General features: G+C 37.7%; 1 protein-coding gene across 2 annotated transcripts in view; it reads right to left on the bottom strand.

Moving 5' to 3' along the window:
- Positions 1 to 20,792, bottom strand: part of CDC14A (cell division cycle 14A) — a 160,804-nt gene that overhangs the window by 69,328 nt on the left and 70,684 nt on the right. For both annotated transcript variants that reach the window (XM_012654860.1, XM_012654859.1), the window contains exons 6-7: positions 13,448 to 13,514; positions 10,594 to 10,656 (exon numbers count right to left, since the gene is read on the bottom strand). In XM_012654860.1, coding sequence (XP_012510314.1) covers positions 10,594 to 10,656; positions 13,448 to 13,514 — 130 coding nt within the window. The remainder of the gene's footprint in view (positions 1 to 10,593; positions 10,657 to 13,447; positions 13,515 to 20,792) is intronic.

The raw sequence follows: 20,792 nt of genomic DNA, 5'->3' as shown, positions 1-20,792 counted from the left end.
GAGCCCAGGAGTTTGAGGTTGCTGTGAGCTAGGCTGACGCCATGGCACTCTAGCCCGGGCAACAGAGCGAGACTCTGTCTCAAAAAAAAAAAAAAAATATATATATATATATTTATAGGATTTTAAATACTCTGAAACCAAATAAAACACAACTGTGGGCTGACTTTGATCGCCAGTTGTCAGCCTCTAGTCTATACATGCTAAGGGACCCTCAGAAAAGGCCTGAATCCAGACCCAGAAAGGGGCCAAGCACCCTGCCACAGCTCCAGCGTCTTCTCCACTTTCTTCCCTTCCCCATGTGCCTGAACCCATGGGACAGGGGGTCAGGGCTCAGGGTACCCAAGATTTTGCAGGTAATTGGGAGACACCTGTGCAATGTATCACAAAATATTTGTATCACCTCTTCACTTATGCCTTCTTTACCACCACCAGTCACCCACTCACCGCCACCCTCAACCTCCTCATCTCCATCCTCAGGGCAGGGGCGCGACACAGTCCCCTTCACAGGGCCATCCCTGGCTCTCCATACAAAAAGCTCTCTCCCACCCACGACAGCTCAAGGACCACAACGGTAGGAATCTGAGCCAAATATAGGGTCTGCACTCTACTGTAAGAGCTCAATAAATGTTTGTTAAATAAGTTATAATAATGCCATCAAGGAAATCTGGGGTCACTAATTATTTATATAACCTGTTACCACTTCTGTGAAAATCAAAACTTGGCTGTATAATTTTCATTTTTAAAATGCAGATACTTCTTTCTAGTTCTAAAAAGTTATAAATGAAACTTTACATGACAACTTATAAATGTCTAATTGTATCAATCTAATTGTAACAAACATAGTATCTCCAAAATGCCCTAAGTAAAATCTTAGAGACACTATGAGTTTTATGAGTGAATATGCCAAATTAAACCTGGAGCATAGCTATTTTTAACAATTTGAATATAAAACCAAAATATAATTCTTTATGGCAATTAAACATTTTCTTGTTTAAATAAAAGTCTCAAATTAATGATCCAATATTCCCCTCATGAGTAATTCTTAAGCTTAAAATACTATTTAAAGATTCAAGAACATAGGTATACTGTAATCATGAAGACTAAAACCAATTCTTTATGAACAGTAAAAGAAAACAGGTTTCCATGTTCACTATTTCTGTATTCTTGACCACCAAGTAGGCTAGATAAATATACTGTGGGGTATCTGTTTACCTGGATTATAGACATCTGTTTGGTTAAACAGTAACTTTTTATAACCAATCATGTTCAGAGACACAAGGGACTCACTAAAATATATTTACTCAGAACCAAAATGATATGTTTGCAATCTTCGTACCCAAAATGATAAACATTAGATAACACTGGGCTATATTCAGCAGCTTGGATAAGGCTGATGGAACAAACAAAGAGATTTAGGCCTTAGATCTAAATCTGAAAAAACTAAGAAAAGTTACAGCTTTTAACTGACCTAATATAACATAAGCTTACTTTGGTAATCTTCCAAAATTAATATCTATGCCTTCTTTCTAGTTACTAATACAAATGTCAATATTTATCAATAATAAAATACTTTACATGACACAAATTGGTTTTTCTAATTCAACACACACACACACACACACACACACACACATATCAAAGAAATCTAGATGAGACAGCAACTTCAGGTACTTTCCAACCCTACCACACTCGGTAAACAAATACCTAAGCAAGGATGAGGTAAGAGAGTATGATTTAACCTCTGCTGATCCAAAGCCTACTACTCACCAAATACCATGTAGAACAACTATAAATGTTCTTCACTATAGGAAAAGCCTGAAATAAAAAATCTGAATTCCTGAAAATATTTTAGGTGCTATTATTCACTTTACCATAGGATTCTTCAGTCTACAAAAGATTTACTAGATTTGTTTTGAATAGATAATTCTCCTGTTGCATTTAAAGTATAATTTGACTTGAAAGCATGAATTTTTATAACTTCTAAGAAATATATGTCTCTATTATAATGGTCACAAATATATATTTCAGTCCAAACAATGAAAAATATTTGTCCTTCTTACCATTGTAATATACCTACAGATAAGACAGAAAAGATAGTCTTTGAGGTTGACAATTGTAAGACTGATTTCCTTTATCAACAGATATGTTTTCCAAGACTACATGGAGAAACAATTTTGAAGCTCAATTCAACATTCATTCAAACATTTGCTGGGCATTTTTTTATATATCAAGGACTACAACTTGCTGTTGCACACAAAATAATAAAAAGTATTCTCTCTGTGCTTTTAAGGAGTCCAAAGGTAAGCGGGAAGGACAAACAATGGTAATAATGATGGCGGCAAATTCATGTACACCACTGACTCTGTGCTAGGCACTACTCTAGTCCATGCAATTCGTTTAGTCCTCACAGCAACCCTATGAGGTAGGTGTTATCATCTCCATTTTGCTCATTAAAGAAAAAGTTGCATTAAACTTTAAGTGCTACAATAGAAGTCCATAAGAAGTATAATGGGGGCACAAAGACTATTATGACATTTTAAGATGGAACAACAATGTCTTTTTTTAATTGATTTTAAAAGTGCCTCCTTTATATTTCCCTAACTTCTAAAACAATAAGTGTTGACAGTATAGCTGTGTTACATAAATGCAAATATGCTGTAAGGGTTGGTACTTTATGAGCTTATAATGTACATCTTTGAATTATTTGGTTTAAATTAAATTGACACGCTATTTGACGTCACATCATAATCAAACTCTAGATATTAATTTAGATTTGCTTTTGAAAGAAACAGTGTGGTGGAGGGAAAGAGGAGGGTCTCACGTGGATGACTGCTTCAGCTCTGCAGCAATAGCTGCGGGCACGGGGGCGGGGGGGCCTGGGGGAGGGTGAACATTTAGGGGACTAGTCTGACAATCCAGACCAGTGAATACCTGTGCTGATACAATAGCAGGGAGCAAAAACACAGTACACATTTGTAGATAGTACTCCAGGGCTAAAGACACAATGATTTGGGTTCAGCAGCACATACATGGTTACTGAAACTTGGAAACAGGTGCACTCAATCATGGAAAGTGTGTATAACCAGAAATCATGAGGCCCTTGAGAACAGCAGCATATCAGGGTGAGCAAAGGAGGAGAAAGGACTTATGGGGGATATTGAGAAAGATGTCCAGACATGGAGGGAGGAGAAATGCAAGAGACAGTGTCTTATGAGTTAGGGAAGGAAAGCAAATCAGAGAGTGGCCACAGAGCAAATCAAGTAGGAAGAAGACCAAGCACAGTCACTTGGTTTTGCTAATTCCTGTGTTAGCAGGATCAGTTTCAGTAGAGATCAGACCATAATTAGACTCAAGACTAAGGAAGTTTGGAAATAAAAGAAGAAACAGAGACCAAACAATAATTAAAGAGGAAGAAAAAACTCATGGGGAATTGCTTAGGACAGGGTGGACCTCAAAACGTTGTATAGACTTAACCAACAAGATCTGTGAACCAGCAATGGACAGAATGTGTTTGTAGTTGTGGGAACACTGTGGGTCCCTCCACTCTTGCAGTCACAGTGGCCAGGAAGTAATTTTGTTTCCTTAAACTTGTGGCCTTTGAGTGGTGTAATCAATTCTACAGGATGGCTCCAGGGGAATTCTTCCAATAGTCCAATCATCATGGGAGGCACACCTCCGTAACTGTTCCCAGTGGTGAGGGCATGCCCACACACTTGCATTCTGGGGCTTGCATGACCCAAATCCTATAGCAAGAATTCTCATTTTTCCAGTTCCATAATCCATGAAAAAGAAGGCAGACCAAGCAGCATCCAGATTACATTCTATTAATAATCCGCTATACAAATTCTAATCCAAAGCAACACCTTGAAACATCATACCTTGGGCATTCAACATAATCAGCCCCTACTGTTGACCTGAGGTGACTGACTGGTCGAGAGATGGGAAGCCTAATAAACATTACTGGTTCTAAAGGTAATGCTGAAGGGCAATGGTCAGGAGTCTATACCACCTGGTCAGTCTGACAGTTTACTTATGCAATGAAGGACAATATAGGCAACCTGGAGACAGTCCCAGGCATACATTCAACTAAATTAATGATACATGCAGACCTAGCCTTAGATTACATATCTAGCAATCCATGTTGCAAATAACTGATTTAAGAAAAACCTCACTCTTGCAGCATGGACTGGCTGGTGATGAAAGGAAGAAATGTCGTTTCAAGAAGTTGTCTGCCATGTAAATTTGTCCCCTGGGGAACAGGTGGTATCAGGTGACTAAGCAAAATCAGAATGGATTCTTAATTAACATCTTAGTCATAGTCACTTTCCACTGAAAACAGATCACATGAAATATCTTGAAATGTGCTATACTATTGTTTTCAGTATTCATTCTCTCTAGTTCTTTCATTCCAAAACATTTAATGCCCATTATGAATGTACCGTGCTACTAGGTTACTTATTCAAACAAAGAGGAGTAAGACGCAGCTCCTGCCTGAAAGTACCCACAGATTACAGGGAAGACACAGATGTGCAAAGAGAGTATCATTGAAGGCTGCATGAGAACAGCTTCCATAGAACTGATGACTGTCAGCCGTGTAAACACAGTGGACCAGAAAGAGGAGCTCACGAGCAGGAGGGAGCAAAAACATGTCCACAGACACAAAAGCATGAAGACGCACCACCATCCAGGAAGCTGCATGGGTGCAGGTATGAGGAGGAAGTGGGAAAGGCCAAGAGTGGAGAGGAGGGGCAAGCCCACATCAAGAAGGCCTTTTGAGCTACAGTAAGGAGTCTGCATTTCCTCCACACTTTTAGTGGAGCCCATGAGGGACTTAAAACGGGAGTGATATAATCAGACTTAATTTTTAAAACCTACACTCTGATAGTAATGTGAAGACTTGATCAAAGAGGCCCAAGATTCAAGAAAGATCCAATCCCAGGGATCCAGAACGGACCAATGCTTTCTCACAAACAGTTCCCAGATGGGCTGCATTGTAATGTGCATGTAATGTGGGCTATAATCATGGGAAATCACCTTCTAGAACAGAAATGCTCTTTTCCAAAAGAGCATCCTTTAGGTGAAGATAGCAATAATGATGACCTGTGAATTGCTACAATGTCTGAGGAGCAGAATATTCCACATTCAGCCTGTCATGGATCAGTGAGAAATTCTGTGTAGACAGTTAATGTGATAAAACATGAAAATGGGGCTTGTGGCAAGAGTCAAGCATGATAACTTCTGCAGAATGAGCCACAAGAATATATGGATTCTATGGTATCAGGTGACAAGAGCAAAGGCTCCAACCCTACATACAGAGAGATGAAATGACTAGCAGCCTCCTGGAAAAAAAAAAATTGGACCTAGCAAATACACTGAGCAAATAGGAGGCACTTAATGTCTGTTCAATAAATGAACTGAAAAGTTGTAAGAGTGAGGCCATAAGGAGTGTAATGTGGCTTCTTGACTCATATAACAAATGTTCATCTGTGCACCATTATTTCTGTAAAACAAAGCTTCCCAACCAGCGTGACCAGATGGAGTTGCCTGGGAAGGGATGTGGGTAGCCAGAATCCCCAGGCCAGTCGCCAACAGCTATGAGCTGTAATCACAGGGTACTGAGTAAATATTATCATTTTCTCTTGGCACCATGAAGAAAGAAGCAAAAGGAAGCCTTGTGCAGTAACTCCACTCTCAAGCAGTCAGTAACTGGTGCTGTCATCGGGCAAGTGGTCGCCAAGTGCGGCTCTTACTCCCATCGAGAAGGCTATGGTAATGAAGTGGCCCAGGTCTGGCAGTGTGTAAAAGCACAGGGTCAAGGCAATAACGGCTTGATATTCTTCATACTGACAAAACTACCTCACAGAAAGCTGGGGGTTTCCCTTCCCACAAAAAAGGTATGCTTTATTGGGGGAAGAAGATAATGGCAGATAGAAAGTAGCTCAGAGAAAAGAAGTCAAAGTAATTTCTCGGTTTTGAAGTAGTTTTTGAACTTTAAGCTCCACCTAATCCCCAAAAGGGTATTTAAGGCAGCGCCTTGAAATTGCTGGGGCCAAGTTTTGAATGGAGTAACAAATGCAAGCCACAGTGATGAGGCACCCCCAAATGCTGCCACTGAAGCGCCATTTCTCTGCATTTCTTCCCCTACCCCAAACTAAGAACAGGTACTGCTACAGAGTAACACTCCCTCCGGGGTTCTCTGTGAGTTCGTCTGTGTATGGCAACATAGGGACATCAGCGAAAATGGAAAGCCTTCTGACAAACAGTGGAAAGCCTCTCAGGGACAACTAAAGACACAACTTCAAATTGTCTCTGATGAATAATGACTGCTTCAGAGTAGCACCATTAATGATCACTGGTGTTCAGGCAAGGTATTGTTTGGTAAGGACAGTTATCCTGCCAAAAATAGGAAAAAAAGTTGACTAAAGGCAAACTCTATATATGGGTGCTACTTCAAGGTCTTTCAAGGATAATATCACCCTACCCTAGCGTTAACCACTAAACTTTATTACTGGAGAGCGTACAGTTCCCACATATCCATAGGTACATAATTTAATTGAATGTTCAAGCTCTTTCACCTTCATTATTTCTCCCTAGGACAAAAGGCCTATTTTTAGTCTTCTGAACTGAACTGATCAATGGCTAAATTTCAAAGGAGTGGCTGTTTTCTTAGTTTTCAGATTCTTTGAGAATTCCTTAAGAAATCTCTTGGGAAAATACAAATGTTTTCACACTGATTCCAAGAGGAAGCTTTTGGACCACTACCTTGTAATTACTTTTCTGAACCTTCCCAGCATAGCTGCCAGAATTATATCTGTTTGGTAAGTGCAAATGTGAGGAACTGCACAGTTCCACAACAGCTTGGCAAAGGACCGGAAGACACATTTTGGAAGATTTTTCTGTAAGATGGAAGCCAAGGCCTGGTGTTGTTTATCAAAACTTAATAGGCCATTTGCAAGTTACATGAAAATAAAGCAAGAGCCTGAGGTCTCACCCCAAGCCTTCTAAATATGACAGGGCCTTGAAATTAACCCTTGTGTGAACAATTATATCATATGAAGCAAGGATATGTAACCTGTTCTGCCTCTCCTAGGCTTCATGTCACTCTGATGGACATTGGTACATTGTACATTGATTCTTCCAGTATCTGTACTCTGGCTACATGTGGCTACTATGTCTTGAAAAGTGGCTAGTCCAAATTAAGCTATGCCGTAGTATAAACTACACACTGGGTTTCAAAGGCTAAATTTAGAGGGGAAAAAAAGTGTAAAATACCTCACTAATAATTTTTACATTGATTACATGTTGAAATGACATTTTAGATATATTGTATTAAGTAAAATATATTATTAATATTAATTTCATCATTCCTTTTTAGTTTTTCTAAATGTGGCTACTAGAGTATTTCAGATATATATATGAGACTCTCATATTTCTATTGAACAGTGCTGCTTTAGGCCCTGGAATTCCAGGAGGAGGACAGATAGAACCTTTTGCAGAATGAGCAGAGGTTTATCTATAGACTTTATACAAGCATTTCCCATGTTCTGCTGACCTCATCATTAGTAGCATTTATAAGTAGCCTTCTTACCATAAGGTTCCCTTTAATTTCACATACAGATGCAATCTTATTGGTTTAGGCTTTTCCTTGAGCCATATTATATATTAAGTGTATTTAGTAAAAAAGTACCTTTGAAAAGCAGCATCCTGAACATCCCCTAATCACCTAAGGCTTGCATTCTCACCAACTGCTGTCAACAATCAAATTTTACTTTGAAAGCTACAATACCTTCCTTGGAATACCGACTTTGTTGGAGCTAATGAAATGTATGAATTCAGCTATTCCACAAGCCCACCAAATGTCCAGACTCACTAGACCAAGGCCAACAGCAGAGAAGTTATGACAGCAAATGACTGGACTCCTGGACTTTCAGAAAAGAGTTCCTTTATTTATTCGTTTATTTCGTAAGCAAACATTTATGAAATGTCTACCAACTGCCAATCACACTCTTACTGCAGATTTCTATTCTATAGGCTTTGTAATAGAATAGATAAATCATTCTCAAAAAGGAGCTGACAGAAAACTTTCCAAACGTTCATCAGAATTGACTGTTCCCTCTTGACACCTGGGTCGTTATCATTGTCAATTCAGGTGAACGTAGGACCACATTCTTCCAGATTTTTGCTTGTTTGGTTGGTTGTTTTCCAAGAATGAAATTGTATTGTCTGCTTCAGGTTTTTCATCAGCCTTTTCAACTATCCCTCAGCAGCACCATTAAAGTTGAGAGAGACAGAGAGAGGGTGAGAGAGACAGAAGTGAAGGAATAAATAAAATGTCAACTAGCTTTTTCTGTTTAGCGTAATGTTGGTTCCTTCCTCTCTATCACCCACCCCGGATCTCTCCCTTAACTGAAATGGCTTTAGTGTTTTACCATATGTTTTTCTCCGTGCTCACATACACGGGGCAGAGATCCAGGTTTTGGAAGGCCCTAAAACTTATCTAATTTGGGGGCCTACTTTAAAAATACAAAATCACTAACACAAAATTAGGCATTGGGGGGAATCTCTAAAATTTAAGTTTCAATAGCTTCAAAGTAAATCTGGCTATATAATACAGACATACACCTACATGTATAGAATGAGAATATTATTTGTTTTATTAAAAAGGGATTATAAGCACTCTTCTGTATCTTTTCTTCTCAATAATACATTATAGAAATCATTCCAAGACAAGTGCTATAGTTCAATTTATTTTTTTGAATGACTACATAACATGACACAATTTATATATACTACAGGTTATCCAACCTTCTCCCTTGTAAGTGTATATTCCCTTTGTTTCTAGTTTTTTGGAGAAAGGGTTCTTTTGCCACTACTAAAAATGCCACCAAAAAAAAGCTTTTGTGGTATAAAATAGAGAATACTCTTTGGTGATTGTTAATAAATTGCACTAAATTTGTTAATTTAGTGAGGGGGAAATTTTGGGAGAAAATAGCAGTTTTATGATGTTAAGACTTTCTATCCAAGAACATGTTTTTCCATTTGGTCATAATCCCATGCATAGGGAATTTGTAATCTAATAAGGAGAATAAAGCTTGTACACAGATAGCCACGATGTAAGAAAAATGGAAAGCACAAACTGCAACACATGAAATTGAGGGGGAGGGAATTGAGAGGTGAGACCCGATCTGTGTAGCATTTGAACACGCACCAAGCGGAGGAGAGGAAAGGTTAAAGGAGATGGGGATCTGGGAGAAAGCAAGCCCAGCCAGGGCACAGAGAGATTCAGAAAACAGTGAACAAGCAGCTTGCAGGGGCTGGAACACACAGTGTGTACAGTGAAGAAACAGGAGACAAGGCTGAAAAGCAGGCTGGAGGTCATCACAGCTAAGAATGCCAGGACAAGGGAGTTTATCCGCACTTTAGCAGGGTGATGGGAGCAAAAGGCAGTTTGGGGGCCAAGAACAAGACAAGATGAGAGCTCTGTTTTAAGATCATTCAGTCAAGTGTGTGCCAGACAGCCTGGGAGGAGAGGAGACGGTGCTCAGGTAGAGAACGGTTATAATATATAGTCCACGGGAGAAGATGCGAGACCTCAGCCAGGGGAAAGGAAGCAAGAACAGAGTGGAAAGGAGAGAGACAATGTATCCTGTGGTACCAGCAACAGGAATTCAAAGGCTCACTAGATTAGGGAGGAAAAGAAAGTGATGTTTCTAGTCTTGAGCCTGAGTGAACAGTAGGATGGCAATGCCACTAACAAACAAAGCAGAAGACCATACTTGGGTAAAAGATGATCAATTCCTTTTCAGATATGTTAATTTAACATGTAAGCATGATATCCAAGTAGATATATCCTGGACTAGAGCCCAAAGTGTGAGGCTGCCCTTGTCTCACTAAGGATAGTAATAAATTGCATTACTCATCTGGAGAGGCCCAACAGATGAGCTCGCTTTCAGAGAATGTTGAGCCTACTCCATTCTGCAGGCTTCTCACTTGTAGGAGAAGTTAGCTGCTTCTAGACTCCTCCTTATACTACTCAGAAAGTGTCCTCTGCAACGAATCCTACGGCACCACCTAGCTTGGAGACCCTGTGCATAAACTGTACCAGTGAGCAGGCAAGAAGACGCCTTCAAAACTTTCTAATGGTGCCATGGGGAAAAATTTCAGCCAACTTTTAGAATTAAGTAATTCGGCCATATTTCAAAATAAAATTTATAAGGTCAAAATATGATGAAGCACAAATCCAGTTTTGTTTTAAATAAAACCTGAATTTTAAAATAAACGTAACATATAATTTAATTACCCAACTATACTTTTAAATTGTTTTCTCTTATAAACTCATGGTACAAAGTGACTGTCAATAAAAGTTTATTAGGAGAATAGATAGATAAATAGATAGATTGTTCCCAAACTAAAATTTTGGTGACTCCTGGTTCAAAGGCAATAACCAAAGCTGAAAGGACAAAGCTAACAACCATAGAAAACTCCAGAATGCTTTTCTTTAGCAGCCACTCACTTTGCAATACCTGAGCATGAAAGGGGAAAAAAGAAATTAATCAGCATGGAATGTTTTGTAAAAAATTTAAAAGTACAAACCTCATAATGTTCGTATTCATCCACATCAAATGTCTCAAAGTCAAAAAATCCATGTTGTAATCCCTAAAAGAAAAATTTGAATTAGCTTTTCCACACTAAATGGATAACATCTACAATACATTTCTGGAACTCCTACTTACAAAATGATCCTTATTGACCTAGAAGAGAAAGCTTGAAACCTTTGATTTTTTAATGCATATCTACAAATCATCTTATAACACTGGTAATATTGCCTTAACACTGTCTTAGAAGTGAAACTAAATAAATACTTAGAATGACATGAAAATATGTCCCACAACAGATGCCTCTTGAATTCTAATTTATATTAGTTTTGTATGTAAAATTAATTATGTATATAAAATGGAATATAGCAAATTTACAGTTAGAACCCATTGGGAACTATACCTATGAGAGAATATATCATAGTGATTAACATCTCAGATAGAAGAAGAATCAGTTATTTTTAGGAGGTTTTATTTTCCTCTTACCATAATGAGATATTTCACAAAAAAAAAAGGTATTTTTACTTTTCTTTTTTTCTTCCCACCCCCAAATAGTTTTACCTAATAGCTACTTATTTGTTCCTAAAACTCTACCTTGGGAGAATTTATTTCATGGTGATACTTTCTGACAAAGTAAAAGTATACCTGACTGCTCTTACAAGGAAGAACTGATATTTTTAATAATACAAAGAAAAACTTCATACTCCTTTCGTAACTAATGACTTAGAACTTTCAAAAACTATCCCTTGCTCAGATCTAATATTTTAAAGAGGACAAAGATTATCTTTTATTTTATAAAAGGTAAAGCTATACAGATTACAATAGAATACAAAACCACAAGTACATTTAAAAGTTACATGATCAAGTCATTAAAAATAGAAAAAGAAACTAGTAAGCTAAGCTCTAGCACATCAATCTTTGAAAACACTTTAGAGGACAGTGCTTTTTCAAAACGTAGAATATGGACCATCTGCATCAGAAACACTTAAGGTAACTTAGATTAAAAAAAAAAAAACAGATTCTTGGGCCCCATCCCAGAACTATTAAATCAGATTCTCTAGGGATATAACCCAGGATCAGCATTTTAACATGCCTTCCTAGGTGATTCTTATAGATGCTAAATTCTGACAACACAGGTTTAAACAACCCTTAGAGTAAGCAGAACAAATTATTTAAATTATTCCACATTTTAAAAAAGAAAGAAAAAACAACCTAGTTAATCCATATGCACCATTCCAGAGAAAACAGTGAGAAAAATAGATTCTGAAGGATCCACTTTTCTTTGTTTCTCTTTATTTTCAAAGTGTGTGTTTGTGTATGTCTCTGTGTATAGTAGTTCACATAACATATAAACTATGTTTATGATAATTTCAATACATCAAAATCAGAAAAATTATGTTCCCTAAAAGGTAAAAATGTGGCCATATTCTATAAACATTCTTAGAAGGGTATTACTCATATCCATAAAAATAGGCCAGAACATGGTGCCTTATGTAAGAGAATGGACATTCAGGAAATGTTTCAGTTGCTTAAAGACCTGTTAAACAATCTATCAGATCCTCTAAAATCTCATCTATATTTGAGTAAACCCCCAACATTTGATAAAACAATAAGTTTACAGAAGGCCTTATTTATAAACAAAGTCATACCTTTCCTCTGCAACAGGAAGGATGTACATATCTATAGCAAGTTACTAGTTACTATAACAACAGGTAGGGATATTCCAGTGTGAACTCTTTGTGAATTTCTAAGTGCTAAAAAGAAATGGCCTGTACCAGATGGTAGGAATGGCAAAATAATAACAGTCACAATAAATAAATTATTTTTCCCCTCAGGCATATTTTCTAAATGCTATAATTATGGATTATATGTTGGGTTATATCTCCATAAAATTTCTTAACTGGTATTACTGGAAGTACATTTTGGTAATATCATTTGCAAGGGTGGGCTAGAGTATTTCCATTGTTTTTTAAGTGAAAAGAAAAAAAAACTATTTTAAAGTTTGAGAGGGTTTAAATTCATTTTAAAATGAAATATCAAAGTCAGAAACAACCATGCATAAAACAGGTAGCATATTTTATCATACTGATTTTCTCAACTGAAAACATAGCAAAATTGGTTCTATATTACAACAAAGAAAAGAAATGAGCTAGAATTGCTACCAGTACTATATTTCTAGTCCATAGTGACCCTTGCCAATGGGTCATCATTCTTGACAAATACCAAATCATGGCTATATGTTCAAGATGGAATTATGTAATTTGAGCCCTCACTACAATTTACAGTATAGCTTGCATGACTTCTCAGATTGTAAATTAATGTTTCTAAAACATATTCCAAAAGCTCTCAAAAAAAAAAATATATATATACATATATATACACTAAATAACTACAATTTGGTTCTCAATCCTTACAATGCATCAAATCACCTGGACAGACTGTTCAAACATACTGCTGGGCCCCAACTCCAGAGTTTTTGATTTGGTCCGTCTGGGGTGGGGACCAACTAACAGAGGAGCTTAGATAACTTCCTGTCTTTCTCACACCAAGATCAAGCTTGATAATGAAGCTCAACAATGAAGCTGACAAGCAATGTCACAGGCACAGCAGCAGATGGAGGTGATAAATTTCTCCTAGAACATAATTAGTTTAAATGAGAATGAAAGGCCCTTCTCTCCCTCCCCCTAGTTTGTCCTATTATCTGTATTTTACAAATCAGTCATCATTCAAGAAGTGAAAACCTTCTACTTACTGGTTCCCCTTTCTTCTCTAACTGCAAATAAGGATGTTGAGATTATTCCTTGTTCATATTTTTAAACTACTGTGTCAATTACAACAAGGAGAATTATTACCTTCCTGATTCCCTGCAAACAGTCGAGGATGGTGAGATTGTAAGTGCAATTTCCAAAGGAAGCATCCCTATAAACATAAATAAACTCAACATTAAAAACTTTGCATGTAGAACATTCAAATAATAAAATACCAAAGTGAGCTGGAGACGTGTTTGTTTGGCTTCACGGCTATCAACATGGCAAACTCATACATTATATCCTACTAGTGAACTACTCCTGCAGCTTAACTAAAACACTTCTGAAATTGCTTTAATCTAATAGGCAGAATTAATAAGAAAGCAGATTCACGAGCCTGGGCTCCAGGGTCAGACTGCCTTAGTTCCAATTCCGACCCTGCCAGGGACTGCCCAGCACTTGAGCAAGTCACTTTACCTCTAAAAGTTTTGGTTTCCTCATCTGTGAAATAAAGTTAATCATAGTAGCTATCATTCATGGGATTCTTGTCAGATTATATTAAGAAAATATGTAAAGTCAGCCGAGAGTGGTGGCGAGCACTTGTAGTCCCAGCAACTCAGCAGGCTGAGGTGGGAGGATCACTCCAGTTCGAGTTCTGCCTGGGCAACATAGCAAAACCCCATCTCTAAAAAAATTTTTTTAATAAAAATAAATAAAATACGTAAAGTCCTTCATATTCCTGGCACATAGGAAACAATAAACATTATAACCATTATTAACAGTGAGTTGAACTGTTTAAGTAAAACATTCATCATTACGAGAGGTATTCTAGCAGAGAAACAAACTCCTATCAGGAATATGGCAAATACAAGCATTAAAAGATAAGGGGACACTGTATGTAGGTCAACAGAACCTAGCAGGTGTTTTCATGGATTAAATGCCATGCCTCTCCTACCAAAAAAAAAAAAAAACAACAATGTAGTCACGCTTCTAAACAATCTCCTCTCAGAGTCACTAGGATCCATGAGAGCTTCTAATGCACCATGAAGTGCTCGATCAAAAGGAGTGAGAACCCACTGCACCGAAAATTGAGTGCTTCATACTTTATTTAAGTTTTTAGACCAATTTAGCAGACCTGCTTTAGGCAACATAAAACTAAAGTATCAAGTTCAGGTCAGTTAAGCAAGAACTGGCACCAGAGCTTTAACACTAGCAATGTTCCAAGGTGTCCGTGGCAAGAAACTTGACCCCGAGGCTCTCAGTCTCTCTGCCCAGCCCCCACTGCTGACCTGCTGATGCAAGGAGCAGAGAGCTGTCAGGCACCTGCCCCGGACTAAGTCAAATGAACTACATACACAACATCAGCCATCCAGGACTGTGTCAAAAGATGTTCTTTGGGGAGAACACAATCTTTAAGGGTTTTAACATATAATTAGCAGAAAACAAAGCCTTTTATCACTAATCATCTAAGGTAACTTGGACCTATGGCTGCTAAGCCATGAATTAAAATGTAACTTCATCATCACTGAGTTTCAACATCCTGATAGCCTAATATAAAAATAGTAAATTAGCAAAGCAGCTTAACAGAAATGTTTCTTAAGTCCTGAAACTTCAAAGTTATTCCAGATATTTAAGTCTGATTTCAAGAGAAGGTTTTATTGTTTTTGTGTGTGTTTTTAAACATCGTCAAACTCGTATGTCAGAAAAAAACAAAACAGTCCCTCTTTCAAATACCTTGCAAAGATGTAAACCATATATTAGGAAGCATATTTTAATGGACAATGCCAAAGAAAAGAGTATCTGGGGATCTAAGATAAAATATTAGTTTATATAAATAACCACATATTCCCTTGCAGACACTTGTCTTATTGGGACAAAGGCTCAGAATCTTTGTGCCATGGACTCGCAGTGATCTGAAGAAGTCTGTGGACCCATTTTTTGAGAATAATGTTTTTAATGCACAAAATAAACTACACAGGATTAACAGAAAACTAATTCAATTCCATTTAAATAAAGTTAGCAAAATATTTTAAAACAAATTTAAGTATGTACTTTTTAAATTAATATATAACAAGATTTAGTGGCCGTTCTAATAATCTACTACAATTTTGAGGAAGGAATGAGCATAAGTAATATTTTAAGATATAATAACTGTACATGATATAAAAATTTCTGTGATTTCTTCTGTGACAAATTCACCGATATTGCTAATACTACTATAGTTTATATCCAACATTTACAATTAAATGTACTCTTATAAGGTATAAGGTAAGGTTAGTATTAATAAAGATATAATTTTTTTCTCATCTAAATTAACTGACTCTGAATTCTCTCCACAGACCCTAGGTTAAAAACTACTGCTTTAATTTTTTTAAAGAGGTTAAATAATGTGTATTTAAAAAGAGTAAAATCAAATTATGAGAAGTACAGATACCCCTTATTCTTTCAAGTATATCTTCCTACCTCTAGACTCAGCCAAACAATTTCGTAAATATGAGTTTCCCAAGAAAGCTCCAGACCTAGTCTTTCTGAATGTCTGCAAAGAATGGTGAGACTGTGATGACATCTCTTGTCCTATCACAGCCACAGTTGTTACCAATGACTGAAAAGAGAGCTCTGGTGACTTGGTGATCAAATCTGCAGGCCTGTAAAGCTAGGAGGGAGAATTAATAAGCCATCTGACAGAATTAGGATACGAGTCAGTCACAGCAGGCTGGAAAGAGACCCACAAGTTTACAAATTGAAATATAATGAGGGATGCAGTGAAATTAAGTCATATCCTCCAGACTGAGGAAAGGAGGTGACACACCTTTTTTGAGTACCTACTGTGTTGGGTAATATTAAATGCATTAGCACATTTAACCCTCATGACAGCCACACGGTGTCACTAGGTTCCCAAAGCCTGCCCCCCGGACTGGACAGAAAAGAAATGGCTTATTGTAGCACGTGGCTCATACATAGTCACAGTAGAGTAACCATAACGGTGAAGGGACACACAACTGTGTTATATACTCTCTTGGGGGAGAAAAAGAGAGAAAAGGTAAAAATGGAAGATTGAACCCATGCATCTACCAAAACTCCATTAAAAAGAGAATTTTTAAAAGGCATCTTTTTTTTAATGGTATCCAAAAAGGACAAGGAGAATAAAAGAAGAGACAATAAAATTTGAAAGCTGGAAGTCAGCTGGACGATGGTAAACAAGTTAGAAAACCAGGAAAACTGAATACTAAGCTGGCAGTGAAAAGATCAGACATGGTTGTCACACTAAATACCAGATAAGTCTCAAAAAGCTTGGGAATTGGCAGCACTGGGTTCTTACGGAAGTGAGAATGAAGGAAAAGACTAGATTAAAAGTTCATTTAAGAAGCTGAGAGAGTTTACTCTAGGAAAGCAACATTATCTCTCATTTAATAAATCAATCTTCCCTGTTGATTTTTCTCAACCCACCAATATAGTTAGAACTATCTCAAAATGGGTTAGCCCTAGAAGGCAGCAAGATACCTGCCCCACATCTTGTTCAAACTTCAATTGGAAGATCCCTCTTGAAGAATTTTTTTCACCTGTGTTATAATATGAAATGGAGGTCAAGGGTTAGGAAAACACCAGGCTCTAGGAACCTCAAAAGTCCCTTCCTACTCTGAGATTGTATCACTATTCAACACTACTGATCATCTCTTTCCTCTCCCTCTCTCTCTCCTGGATCCTTCCCAACAGAATTTAAACATTTTCAGGTCTCTACTATCTTTAAAAAGAACAAACCATCCAAAACTTCCTTAACTCTGTATCTTCCCTCGGCTCCCACTCCATTTGGCCTCCTCTCTGAAACAAGATTTCTCTAAAGAATTACTCACCTTCCTTCGTAAAGTGTACCATTCAGTGGTTTTTAGTACATTCATAATGTCGTGCACTATCGCCAGTCATTCCCACTCATGTTTTAATCATACCAAAAAGAAACTCTGTATTTGTTTGCAGTCACTCCCCATTCTCCCTCCCTCGCCCTGGAAACCTACTAATTTATTTTCTGTCTCTCTGGATTTACTTATTCTAAGCCCAGGAAACATTCTGCCAACATCATCTTACTTAATATGTCAGCAACAGGTAACTCCCCCCTTTGTATACTTTCTCCTCTTGGGTTCCTGGATTTTCCTTCTACTTTTCTTAACACTACTTCCCAATCTCCTGTGCAAAATCATCCTTCACCTCTCAATCTTTAAAAGTTAGACCTCTTCCACGTTCAAATCCAGGCCCAAATTCATCTCACTCCATACTCCCTCCCTAGACCAGGGGCTCTCAAACTTTAGTGTGCATCAGCATCACCTGGGCACTTCCTTAAAACACAGATTTCTGGGCCCCACCTGAAGTCTCTGATTCAACAGGCCTAAGGAAGGCCTGAGAATTTGCAAGTTCCCAGGTGATGCAGATGCTACTGCTAGGAGGGAATACATGTTGAGACCCACTGCCCTAGACAATATCATCTAAACTACCATCTATCTGCCGATGCCCCTCAAATTCATCTCTCTAGCACAAATTCCTCCTTAAACCTTCAAAAATAGTATAGCCGACCACCTACATGACATTTCCATTCGGGTGTCTTAAAGGCGTCCCAAACTCACTGTGTAAGAAGGACCTCTTGAATCTGCCCCCACCCGAAAAAACAACAGCAACAATAATCTGGTCCTGTAGCACTCCATGTCTTGGCAAAATGCAGCTCCCACAGTCGCTCAAGCTAGAACCCAGAAGCCCCTCCTTTCTCTCATTCCCCTTATCCTATTTGTCACCATGCACCATTGTTTTGGCCTCTTAAATGTCTCCTGAATGCGCTTTACTCTCCAACTCCACTGCCTTCCTACACCCTAATCATTTTTCTTCACTGAAGCCAGAGTGATATTTTTAAAAGGCAAATCTGATCTGGTCACTCTTTAGGTATAACCCTTCACTGACTTCCCATTCCTCTCAAGGTAAAGTTCAAATCCTCAGTGTGGCCACAGGCCCTGGGATACCTGGCGCTGCCTTCCCTGAGCTCCTCAGACGGGCACTGGGCTCTTCCCCCAGAACTTGCACGTCCGCCAGTCACATGTTCCTCTACTCCCCTTCGCCTTAGGTAATCCTCCTCAACCTTCAGATCTCAGCTCCAAGATTACTTGTCTTGGGTGGAAAATCTCCAACCTCACCCTAGCTAGGTCAGGTCCCCAAACGTTTTTTGTCATTGGCCTTAACTACAGTTTGAAATTATATCCTGGTGTGCTTATTTTGATTCTCTGTCTCTCTATATATAATAGTCTCAAAGAAGGCAGAAGCTATACATTTTTTATTCACTGTGTATCCCCAGCACCTGGCACAAAACACATAATAAATGTTTATATTAAGTAAAGGAGTTTGGGAGCGCATCCCAAGAAAATTTTCTATCATTTTCTATGACCGCTTTTGTTAAGTAGCCTAACAACACCTCAATCCTCACTAGCAAGAAAAGCTTTTTTGCATTAACCCAAAATCCCTTCCATCCATTTAAGATCATTTCCTGTGTTCTTTGCCAAAGAGTATTAATTGAATACAGCTGAGAGCAGTAATGCTCAAGGTAGTTTTATCTTCCTTTGTCAAGTGGCATTAAACACACTGGTTTATTTTAACCCAGATGTTTTAGAAGGCTACAAAGAACTTTGAGGATTCAAATCACTGTACCAATGTGCTAAAAAGTTTAAACTCCCAGTTTTTTAATTGTAGTTATAGTTCCCAATTGTTTACTTAACTCCTGGTTTGCGCTTTCATTCATTCATTCATTCATACATTCATTCATTCATATTTATTGACCCAAATATCTACTGAGTAGAAAAAGAAGACATGTATTTTTCCGCCTCCCTCATAAAGAAGGGGAAAAATTTGCACACCCCTTGCTGCCTGGGAAAACTCAGCTCTTACCCTTATCTGTCACGATAGTTTTACCAAGTATTGCATTACTCTGCTAAACAGGTAAACACAAGGCTGCTCTTCATTCAGGAGATCAGGTAATATCCAACCACCCAGGGTTTCTAATCATTCATCTCTGCTGAAGAATAAATCATGTGTCTCTAATCTCCAATACAGAAGACTAATGTTACAGCCAACAGCTGTCTATAGACATCGAAATACACATTTAGCTCAGCCTCATGTTTGGCCATCTAAACTCCATCCATCCCAGCAATTCTGTCTTTCTAAATGTGACTTCTGGCATGGTAGTCAACTGAATCATAAGCTATTATTAAGTGATTATAAAATTCCACCCAACTATGACCTTGGAAGGGGCTTATAGTTAATAAATATTTGTTGAATGAAAAACCAAAGGAATGAATATTTAAATAGATGGAGCAATTGGGATTTTTTTGTTGTTCATTTTACGTTTTTGCATTTATTTTGCAGAAAAGCAATAGAAGAAAAATTAAATTTAGGAAAACTAGAATCACCATTAACAATTAGATACTAAAAGAAAGGGCCTGACTTGACTCATTGGTGTCCTCCTAGAGCTGTTTTGTACAGGCTCTCAACAGTCAATTGTTAAATATTCAGAAATTTCAAGAGCCCAGCAGTGATGGGTGTATTTACACCATGAAATTGAGCTTTTACTTATACAGCCAGTTTACCAATACACCACTGCTTGTAACCTAAGAATCTAAGAAATTACTCAGAATGAAGCAACCTTATAAATATTAATAATGGAAAGATGAAACCAGAGAGGAAAGAACATATTTACACAAAACAATAAGAAAGCTATAATAGTAATAAAGTTGTTCAAAATGAGGAAAGAACAGAGAACAGACGCACAGTGTCTACAATGTGGAGACTACCCTAAAAAATAAAAAAAAATAAAAAAAAAGAACTGATGGAAAAGGGACATATGGGGAATGACTATGATCCACATATGTCTTGATTCCATGATTCTCTGTGAATTCTCTGGATAACAAGTAGTTAGGACGTATGTAAAATCTGCAGCACAAGGCTAAGAAAGGATCTCACAGGTCATCGAAGGATGCTTTTAAGCACGGAACTGAATTCCATTCTCACAACCACCATAAGATCGTGAGCTTCTTAAGGACAGGAAATGTGTCTTTTATGTCTGTGTGCCCAGAGTATAGTGCCGTGTTGGGCACATTACTGTTATAGATGTTGTTGAATGAATGGAGAAATGAATAAATGATCATCACCAGGAATTCATTCAGCTTATGCCTGAATACCTCTAGTGGCTGGGAACTACTGACATTTTAAAACAAAAATTATATAAAACAATCTTTAATTATAAGTTATGTACAGTAGCAAAAACATACTCTAGATCACTGCTGTCCAGTAGAAATATAATGCCAGCCACAAAAGAGAGCCACATATGTGATTTAACTTTTTCATAACCATATTAAAATAAAGAAGAAAAAAGTAAAATTAATTTTAATAACATTTTGTTCAATCCCAATTGCCCATATTATCA

The sequence above is a fragment of the Propithecus coquereli genome, unplaced genomic scaffold (assembly GCF_000956105.1).
Source record: "Propithecus coquereli isolate 6110/MARCELLA unplaced genomic scaffold, Pcoq_1.0 Scaffold45, whole genome shotgun sequence".
Classification (NCBI taxonomy): Eukaryota; Metazoa; Chordata; class Mammalia; order Primates; family Indriidae; genus Propithecus; species Propithecus coquereli.
This window is presented reverse-complemented; position numbering and strand designations above follow the sequence as displayed.